We start from the raw sequence: 11,280 nt of genomic DNA, 5'->3' as shown, positions 1-11,280 counted from the left end.
AGCCAGTGGCTCAGTGATCTCAGTGAGGACATCCCCTATTTTTAAAGCTTGATGTGAGGCCCTCAGGCAACAGCATCATGGGAGCACCTGACCACGTAAATCAATTTAAAATTCCCTTTACTTTAATGCTATGGAGCAGCATTTGACTGATCCTGTGATTTGAGGATAAATACTTTTAAGTCAGTTGCTCTGATAGGATGTCACAGTAGGCTTAATGCTTGGAATAACCACCACTCCTGTGCAACCCTTGACATGCTTTTGAGGTCTTTGTCTATTGTACATGGGAGGTGAAATAAAAAGTTGTATGAGATTCAGCTGATGGCTAAAATATAGGCCATGACTATCCAACATTTAAAACTACATGGAAATAAAGGGTTATTGGATGGTTGTGAAATGGTTAGACTTCAAGCATCTTTTAGTCCTTGAGAATAATTGACTGTCATCCATTACATAATAGGTCTTAAATTACATTTAGGTGAGTCCTAAATATGTATGTATTTTTTTTTTTGGTTTGGTGAAATGTGTTGGTGAGATTCACAGTTGGCTCCATGTGTTGTTCATCTTTCTGAAGTATCAAGTAACATAAGTGGAATTTTGCCAACAGCCTGGTCGGAATTTATCCCCGGACACTAGGGATGCGCATCGTTAACCGGTTTCGTTTGGGAACCGGTTCTGAGTCAATTGATTCTTTGGAATCGCTAACAAAAACACTCTACGATTCAGGTATCGATTTTTCCCGGGCTGTGCCACCACTGTAAACAAACGTACCCTACTCGCATACTTGCGATGACGTCACACAAAAACACATACAAGCTGCTGCAGAGCAGAGGTGAGCTGAGCTGCTACATGCGATGCACTGTGGAGAAATGTCGTCCCGGCAAAAACGATCCTAAGACTGGCTGCATTTCACAAAGAAGGGCGACACCTCGGGGATCGTCATCTGTTATACCTGTAAGAGGGAGTTGCACGCCAAAGGCGGTATTACAACTAATATGTCCAAGCATTTGGCCACACAACACGGCATTATACTCCAGCAATTCTGTGTGTTTGACACACTTAGCAGCACCAGTGCGAGCACTAGCACAGCAGGTAAAATTAAACTAGCTAACGTCGTGTGATAATGATAAAATGAGGTTGATTTAATCAGCCCAGCCCTGCCCGTTCCTTGTTTGTTGTTCCTCTCTATGGGATTATCCGACCTTAGCCAATAGCCACTTGACTTGTGGACTCATCTTACTCATTTGAGTATTGTTTATTTGTTTATTGAGGACTCATTTGAGTATTGTTTATTCTCAGCAGTGAATGATTTAGATATATATAAATAAATCAGGTTGTATTCTTTTCTGTACTCATTTACTACTTGTTTTTCAGCCTATTTTGGAATCAATAAGAGAATCGATAAAAAACCGGATCGATAAACAGGAATCGATAAAGCATCGGAATCGCTAAATCCTTATCAATATACAGCCCTACCGGACACTACACCAGTTCCGGAAAGACTTCGACTGCAGAATCTGCAACAACAATGGGAAAGTGTAAATTTAACCAATGGTGGCTTGAACAACCAGAATTCAGTTGGTTAAAAGCCGTACTTAATAATGAATTTGAAGCGCAGTGTGTGCTCTGCAAGAGGACCCTCAACTTGGGCACACTCAGTGTGAAAGTGCTGGTATCACACACAAAATCGGAAAAACATCAGTTAGCTTCTAATAGTCTCCAGCGAAGTCACGCTATCACACACTTCTGTGCACCTTTGTCACCAGTTACCGGTTCAAGTTCATCAGTTCTGCTCGACCCGTACTCTGCACCGCCTTGCAGTCAAGCGACATTTAAACCATCTTTGGCTCAACTCCAACGCTGAAAGCGGAGTTGCATTGGATTTTGAACAGCGTTGCTAAACATCAGTCGTACCAAAGCAACAACGACATCGGCAAACTTTTCCAAGCTATGTTCACAGATTCAAACATGGCCAAAACATTCAGCTGTGGAAAAGATAAGATAGCCTACATTATGTGATTTGGTCTTGCCAAGTTCATCAAAAGAGAGTTCCTTTCCAAAGTGGCTGGGCCGTTCGTGTTCATGTTTGAGGAAAGCCTTAATAAAACAAACAAAAGGAAGTGCGCGCGCACATACACACACACACTCAAACACACACACACACACACACACACCAGGGTAATTATAACTTTAAAAAATTACTTAAATTCCTAGATGAAAAAACAAAACTAAAACCATGCAATCACTTGTTAAATGTATTAAAACTAAATTGAAATAAAAACAACTGAAAAAACTGCATTAAAATAAAAACTAATGAAATTTTAAAACTATAATAACCCTGACACACACTCACTCACTGACTCCATTCTTCATTGTTTGAGTTGCTCTGTGAATATATTGGTTTGTTTTTTTTTAAAGTAATTCTGGGACTGCATTTTTCCATACTTTTTCATACTTTGTGTAAGTCTTAAATTGAGTTCAAAATGGTCTTAAAAAGTCTTACATTTGACTTGTTCAAACCTGCAGAAACCCTGTAGTAGGAATAGCATGAAATATAAGGAATACAGATGAAAAAACATAACAAGCCTAATCCTAAAAGAAACCAGTGATGGAAAGCTACGGTGATTATTTGGCCAGGCCGACATCAGCCAACAAATGTTCTGCATGATACGTCACAGAAAACAGTGTTCATACAGGCCGCTGAATGACAAAAGAGATCTCATGTGTCATTTAGACACAGTGTTTGCATGTAATTACAACTCTTAAATGTCCCACTTAGCAATTGTCTTGGTCATACTCATGGAACGGAATCAGCACTGACCACCAATGTAGTGCTGCATAGATATCGAGTTGGTGATTTTATTCACTTACCATCCAAAAAGAACAGATGAAATATGAACATTCATGATCCATTTGGCCGGTGGACAATACAGTTAATCTCTTCTGTTAACAACCGTCAGAAATGGCTATCAGCCAACATAGGAAATACATTACAGGGGAATGGGCCACCTTTTTTAATGGTCCAGTAGACCACCTCAGCTGAAAGGAGTAACTTTTCCGTAATCTTGTGGGACACAATAATGATCTCAGTCTATCAGTGGCAAAAACCAACAGCTGTAGTGGACGTAGCTTTGGTCTGAGTATGATTCATTTACTCATTAAAATATGTTAACATAGGCAGCATATTTTAAAATACTGTAATTCTACTAACATTGTCTCAGTCTCAAAAGTGGATCCTTTAGACAAGACTCTTGGAATTCGAATTGCATTGACCAAAATGGCTGTCTACCAAAGCAAACTCACTCAGTTTTAAATCATATATTTTGTATATCATGTATTTGACAGAATGCTACAATTTTCAATAAGGAATTTACACATTTTTATGCTTAATTGTTTACCCTTTTCAACACTTGTTTATCACGGTTACCGAGCAGTGAAAAAGTCTTGAAGGATTATAGTCAAACAGTCTCATTAAAACGATACATTCAGACAGCAGGTCAACGCTGATCAGTATAAACGCCTGTGTGATGGATGGACTAGTTGCCTTGTTGGAATAAACACAGTCTAACTTACACTGTCAGATACATTCTTAGCCCTGCTCGACAGATTAAAGATCACATTCAAAGTGTGAGCAGTTTGCATAATACACAGTTTAAAGGAAACTTTTATTTTGTAACAATTAGAAATCTTTAATGCAAAAAAAAAACAATTATAGAAACACCTTTTGTCTGCATGATAGCATTTGTAACGTAAGCTCAGTCAACTCAGAAAGTCTTGGTTGAGTCTTGTCTATTATGGAGCCAGAACAGTCTCATAATGTATAAATGCACACAGAAAGGAATAAATGCACGAAAAAGGACTCACAAATGTATTTGGGGAGTTGTATATATATATGACTCAATACATAAATGCATTTTCAATGCACACACAAATATGCTTCAATCCATATATAAGTAAAAAAAAAAATTTCACATATAAAAATAAGATTTGTAAACATATTTGTGATGCGCACACAAATATTTCTTGTTTTAAATATGTGCAATAAAAATTCACAAATGTACAAATCGTCAGTTATTTGCAATTTTCATCAAATACATATTTGGAAGTTGTTACATTGATATATGAATTGTCAAACGCGCGTTTGTCTCAGTGCTTTTAATCTGTAAACCTCCCTGCATTTTTGTGCAGATTTTTGAGACTCATCTAGCGCGACTCCGATTCACAGTCAATCAGATGTCTCACTCCTTTACAGCCAATCACATGAGTGCCTCCCCACGAGGGGTTTTTAACTGACGTCATTACAGTCCGCAACGGATCTAGGACTTTACTCATGGTTCACAGCATAACCGGCTTTGCTCTTCCGGTTGAACTGGTTGAACCAGAGACGTTCTACTATTGTAGAGACAGATCACTCTGACCAGCCCATGCGCACAAGTAGTTTTTACGACAGCGAGAACGTCTCTGGTAGAGTCTTTTCCATGTAGGAAAAGAGCGTTTTAAACATAATTTCTATGGTATAGTCGATGTTTTTTGGTTTTTATGTGTATCTTATTTCACTGGCGAGCATGTCTGTATGTTTTTTCCGTCCTGCTATCACGTTCAAGGGTGGATCTGACCATGCCTCCATTCATTTAGATAGGGGTCTGGTCTCTTTGGGCTTTTCGAGGCGTCGCCAAGATGGCCGCCGAGTGGCATGACTTGCCTAGAAGGACTTTGGTTGAACTCGGTGTTAAATCCAGCGTAGCTGTCATGCTCGCTCTTAAAACCGACGTTTTAACACAAAGAAATGGACAAAAATTGGAGGTGGATGCACAGTACAGGTGTTTTAAAAAGTTGTGTAGACAGTGCCTCACCCGTCAGTTCTCACGGAGTGGGCAGATGACATAAAGCAATGGCCCGACGTTCGCTACATCGACATAGTTAATTATCTTATATTTTCTGAAGGTATTGACAGCGGAGAATTACGTAGTTACAAAAGCACAGAAGCATACAACTACCTGCAAAATATCAAAATAGGGAAAGTACTGTTGAAGAAACACAGCAAGTTTATATTTCTGAAGGCAGCAGTAACGCCCAGCCAGAGTGTCAATCAAGCTAAACATACAGCGTGGATAATGCTCAAGGAAAGTGAAGTCTTGGAGACAGGCGGCTGCTCGTGCATTGCCGGGTTAGGGAAGTCATGCAGTCATGCAGCAGCTATTCTGTGGAAGATATTCATAAACCCAAATATTTATTTTAGTGTCAAAGCTGCGAGCCACGCTAGTCTCCGTTCCTCCCTCCTCAGCATGGCGTGTAGGGCGCAGGGCACGGACAAGTTTGTCTAAGTCGTCGATGTTCTATACAAGACGTTTCTGAAAAAACCTTCAATTTTCATGAATTGTTGTGGCAACCAACAACGGCACATGTTGTACCTGAGCTCTTTTTATAAACAATTTAGCGTTTATGACATATCGCTAGTTGTTTAGGGCTAGCATAGCGGCAGCTGTCAGTCATGCAGTTGCAAGGCAACCGGACACAGAACACCACCAGCGGAAGTAGTTATCTGTCATGGCAGCACCCATAGGCTAGATCCGTTGTGCACTGTAATGACGTCAGTTAAAAACCCATCGTGTGGAGGCACTCATGTGATTGGCTGTAAAGGAGTGAGACATCTGATTGGCTGCAGATGACCCCTTGTAGAAAAAAACCATTTGTGAATCTGAGTCGTGCTAGATGAGTCTCAAAAATCCGCACAAAAATGCAGGGAGGTTTACAAATTAAAAGCACTGAGACAAATGCGCGTTTGACAATTCATATATCAATGTAACAACTTCCAAATATGTATTTGTTGGAAATTGCAAATAACTGACGATTTGTACATTTGTGAATTTTTATTGCACATATTTAAAACAAGAAATATTTGTGTGTGCATCACAAATAGGTTTACAAATCTTATTTTTATATGTGAATTTTTTTTTACTTATATATGGATTGAAGCATATTTGTGTGTACATTGAAAATGCATTTGTGTATCGAGTCATATATATATACAACTCCCCAAATACATTTGTGAGTCCTTTTTTTGTGTGCATTTATTCCTTTATGTGTGCATTTATCCATTATGAGACTGTTCTGGCTCCATAAAATTCTTTTAATAAGTTTTTGACAGGAGGGTCCACAGATGCTGTGTGCAAAGTTTCGTGCAAATTGCCTGGGAGGAGTTCGTAAAAGTAGGTTTGCCACATTTTGGCAATTTGCGGAAAAAAAAAAACGGTGGGTGGAAATGGCTGGGGCCTATATCAGGAGATTCTGCACAATTCAGGAACACGTGGATATAAGGTTTTTGAATGTGCAATAAAGTATATGGGAGTCTTAAGCCAAAATGCATTTTCCTTGATTATAGCACCACCTAGTGGTGGAACTTCCCAACGGCAATAGATCATACAATTTTTCTGCAGGTATGACCTATATTCCAAGTTTGGTGAGTTTTGGGGTATGTTCAGGCAGTGGAAAATGGAATCATTAGGGACCAGTGTTGGGCAAGTTACTTTAAAAGTAATAAGTTATTGTCACTAGTTACTTCTTCCAAAGAGTAACTGAATTAGTAACGGAATTACTCCACTATAAAAGTAACTAGTTACTAGGAAAAGTAACCATAGCGTTACTTTTAATTATTCATCCTTTTGAGCTCGGCATTCATTTTAGCTACTCTGCATCCATGTATTTAGATAATTTCTGCATGGCGGACCGGCTCCTGTTCTCCCCAGTATTTTTGCCAGTGAGTGCTCTGAAGGAGTCTGAGTCAGCTGTTGATAACAGGAGCATGTTCTCAACAACATACCTGCCTATCTTTGTATTCAGTTCAGTCTGTGTCAAGTTTTTGTGAAGCTGGAGCAGAAAAATCCAGCTGTAGCTGCTCGGACAGCTCTGTGTCCTTCTTTGCTAGCGGAGCTCACCTTAGCCACACTACTGATGGCTCGGTCGCGAACGAATCAGTTCGAACGATCGACTCTTTATCGCGAACGAACTGAACTGCTTCCCTGTTTCACTTCTCTCTCGTTCGTTCGTTCTCACAGACCAGCCGCTGTGTTGTTTACTGGTAAGGAGGACTGGGAGCCAGCCATTCGTATGCTGAGTCTAGGACACTGTCGTCGAATTTTAGCCAATGAGAAACAGGAATGCATAGCAACCGTTTCCATGAAAAAAAAAAAAACATTTTCATTTTGTTCGTAGCTCTCGTTCTCGTTCGTTAACTGATTCCTCTCCTGTCATTCTCGTTCAGTCAGTCACTCGTTCTTGGCTGGCCGGCTTTAGCTGTTACCTACTAACTGTTGTGTTGTCTAAAAGTACACATAATCATGAAGTTGCAGCTGTGTATTTGCCATGAACTACAGTGTTATGTTGACCGTTAGCGCGATCGTTTGAGAACGAGGAGCTGAGAACTGTTTGTTACGCTATTCACCGCTGAACAACGTTGTATCGGAAGCGCGACTGAACAAACGAACGAACGAACTACATGAACGAGTCATCCCGCCAAACTGACTGACGGGAACTGAATCTCGACATCGAACGATGAAATCCATCTCTAATCCACACCTGGCCTGCTGTCATCATCAACAGTGTCAACAACGGTGTTTTTGGCCACTATAGAAGCGTGTGCCGTTGAGAGATGATTCATTAGTTAGATTAAAGTTGCTTACAACGGACATAGACAAAAGAGATTAAAGTAATGTCTGTACTTTACCACTTTGAAAACGATAACTTTCCCTCCGGACTCACCATTGCTGCAGCTCACCTCTGCTAGTTTGTGTCTGCGAGGCTGCTGTGTGCGTGTGTGGTTTGTGTGTAAACTGAACACTGCCTCTGATTGGCTTACGAACTCTCACTCTACCTTAGAGAGCCAATCACCATCACTTATGTGGTTGTCCCGCCGCTCCCTCCTCCCTAGCCAAGCTAAAAAAAATTATTATAAAAAACAGCTTCGCAGCTCCGGTGGCTGAGAGCCGAGTCGGATGACAACAGCTTCAATGAGCAGCTTCAGTTTGTAACGTGCCACATTTGATAGTCGGTAACAGTAATGGCGTTGTAACAATGGAAATAGTAATTAGTTAGATTACCCGTTACTGAAAAAAAGTAATGCCGTTAGTAACGTAGTTTATTTTAACGCTGTTATTCCCAACACTGTTAGGGACAAAAAAGTCGTCACTACAAAAATAATAGGGGCCTCGCAGGTCGAGAGCTCCTCGGGCCCTAAAAATTAGATATGTGACAGGATAAGCAGTCAAGTGAAACAGTAAAATATCCCAATTGGCCTAACTCATTTTGAGTAGTGTATGTGTTATGATATTGGGGTGTTTGAGTTTTTATGTTGACGGAATGGTCATGATACAGTGGTGGAATTGAGACAATAACAGCTGCTTGTACTGTTTGGCTGACAAAATAGCAGTATTCAGGAGGATTCTGTAAAGAGAATTCATGTTTCACTGACTTGCTCATAGTATTTGCTGTAACTAAGGAACCGAGTTCATACAGTTTACAATCTGCTCCTGCTCCAGTTGCACACGCTATCCCAGTGTACAAGGCCATACAGCCATGGGATATGTGTTTTCAGGTGTGTTTGTAATGAAACACTTGTTTGGAAGGAGATCCGTTTACAATCAAAGAAAAATTAACCTGTTTTGAAAAATACTGTGTACATGTGGTCAATATATCAAGGACACACATAGATGGAAATAAAAATAGATTCATGTTAAAATTTTAATGTAAATTTGCAGTGGAAATTGTACTTGAAGCACCATTACATTTATTGATTTCAAAGTCCAGAATACATTTAGTCAGTATGGTGCGTATGTCACAAATCCCTCAAAAATATCCAAGCGTCTTTAGAGATACCACACATAATGTCTTTGTATGCCTTCAAGGACATATATAGTGTCTCATCTGTTGTATTTCATCACAGATGACCTATCTGCTGATGTAAAAAAATGCTTCACTTCTGCATTGTGAGGGCAAGGAATTCCTTCCTTGTTTCGGCATTATCATTAAATGATCCCAACATGACACTAGTAACAGTACTGGCGTTCTTCTTCTGCACTCCTCTCATCACCATGCACATATGACTGAAAGACACAGAAAGGAAAATGTAAATCGCCATAAATGTTCAAAGAGCACGTCAGTCATTTGCACTGAACCTAGTAGATATCAGAAATAAGAAGTAAGATGCAGGATAAATGTGCCTTCTGAATCCTGTTTCATGTTCTTTTAGTGTCTTGCTTGCAAATTAAGTCTATCAATATCTAAGTAGCTATGACAAAGTTAAATAGAGATTAGAAAATGAGATAGAGATTAGGAAAAAAAACATAAAAAACAAAATACTCACACAGCCTCAATAACCACTGCCACTCCAGCAGGCTCCAATGCCTCAGCGATGGCCGAGGCAATCTGTTTGGTTAGACGCTCTTGAACTGTAGAGAGTCACACAAAAATTGTCACAAAATTAAATTGAACATTTGATTACAAAGGAATACATAATAGTATTCAGTATCAAAGCATTAAAATCATTTTTACCTTGAAGCCTTCTGCTGTAGATCTCAACAATTCTGAAAAAAACAAAGAGAATGTAACGTGTGAGTGTGTGTGTGTGTGTGTGTGTGTGTGTGTGTGTGTGTGTGTGTGTGTGTGTGTGTGCTTTCCAATCACCCACCTAGCAAGCTTACTGAGTCCAACCACTTTCTTGTTTGGAAGGTACGCTATGTGAGCCTGGAACATTCAAACAAAGTATTATCAATGTATTTGTTAACTAATATATATTTCAATACAGTCTATAATACATGGTAGATCAGAACCAAAGTATCTGTAAGTAGTAATTAGACATGAATATCATCAATTCATTCAAGCCGATGAAAGATAAATTGGTATTGTGTGAAGGTCAGCTGATGATTTACAGAAACAAACAACGAAATGGTATGTTTGAAGGCAAAGTGCCACCAAAATTTTGATTTAAAAGAGATCATTGACAAACATGTATTTTTATGTAAAAAAACAAAAACAAATTCAGGGCATCTGTATATCTTTATCTTGGCAATTAAATATTATCCAGCATATTTTTATCAAATATCAATATTTGCAGTCACTTGACTGAAATTCAATGACCCTGAATAATTACCTTGCCAAAGAAGGGCACCAGGTGATGTTCACAGAGAGAAAACAGGTCGATGTCCTTGACGATCACCATCTCTTCGTGGTTTTCATCAAATATAGCATCGTTTAAGATATCTGTGAATTAGATTTTCATTCTCTGTCATACTGGAGCAAAGGATGAAATCAAAAGTGACAGAATGACGGACTCTTTTGTTTTACAAATCAGAAATGAGACCCCAGATGGACTTTAAACATATGGCGCTACTGTAGGGTAGTCACAAAATGTATAATGGTCAGCAAAATGAACTTTGTCCTTTTTATTTTCAAAATTCATATGGTAAGTTTCAGCACTACTGAAAGTTTTAAGTAGTATTCGGTTTCAAAAAGAAAAAAAGTATCCTTACCTTGGATTGTTTCTTTGTAGCCTTTAGTGAGGAACTGCATGGCTTTGGCAGCACGTAGTGGTGTACGTAGAAGGCCCTCACGCTCGACGTCTTCTCCAAGCTCACTCAATATGGTGGTATAGGCTTTCTCAGTGTGAGACAGCTTCTCTGCGTTCTGATTCTCATCAGCTACTCCGTTCTTTGCTGAAACATGGTGGTACTCCATTCTGGCTCTTTGGTCTACTTTCAGTCAGAGATGCTGCAGGATACAATAAAACAATCAGCCGGTGGCTCAGTGATCTCAGTGAGGACATCCCCTATTTTTAAAGCGTGATGTGAGGCCCTCAGGCAACAGCATCATGGGAGCACCTGACCACGTAAATCAATTTAAAATTCCCTTTACTTTAATGCTATGGAGCAGCATTTGACTGATCCTGTGATTTGAGGATAAATACCTTGAAGTCAGTTGTTCTGATAGGATGTCACAGTAGGCTTAATGCTTTGATAACCACCACTCCTGTGCAACCCTTGACATGCTTTTGAGGTCTTTGTCTATTGTACATGGGAGGTGAAATAAAAAGTTGTATGAGATTCAGCTGATGGCTAAAATATAGGCCTGGACTATCCAACATTTAAAACTACATGGAAATAAAGGGTTATTGGATGGTTGTGAAATGGCTAGACTCCAAGCATCTTTTAGTCCCTGAGAATAATTGACTGTCATCCATTACATAATAGGTCTTAAATTAGACCTTTTGGTATGGTGAAATGTGTTGGTGAA

General features: G+C 39.5%; 1 protein-coding gene across 1 annotated transcript; it reads right to left on the bottom strand.

The window, feature by feature from the left end:
* Positions 1–8,719: 8,719 nt before the first annotated feature.
* LOC115580574 (GTP cyclohydrolase 1-like) lies at positions 8,720–10,795 on the bottom strand. The gene is made up of 6 exons (XM_030415084.1): positions 10,521–10,795; positions 10,142–10,251; positions 9,680–9,735; positions 9,544–9,575; positions 9,356–9,440; positions 8,720–9,095 (listed from the first exon to the last, which is right to left on the bottom strand). The coding sequence occupies exons 1-6, from the start codon at positions 10,723–10,725 to the stop codon at positions 8,966–8,968; spliced, it is 618 nt and encodes a 205-aa protein (XP_030270944.1). The 5' UTR covers positions 10,726–10,795; the 3' UTR covers positions 8,720–8,965.
* Positions 10,796–11,280: the final 485 nt, after the last annotated feature.

This window comes from Sparus aurata, chromosome 4 (genome assembly GCF_900880675.1).
Source record: "Sparus aurata chromosome 4, fSpaAur1.1, whole genome shotgun sequence".
NCBI classification, from domain to species: Eukaryota; Metazoa; Chordata; class Actinopteri; order Spariformes; family Sparidae; genus Sparus; species Sparus aurata.
The sequence above is the reverse complement of the archived record's forward strand: the minus strand, read 5'-3'. Positions and strand labels throughout refer to the sequence as shown.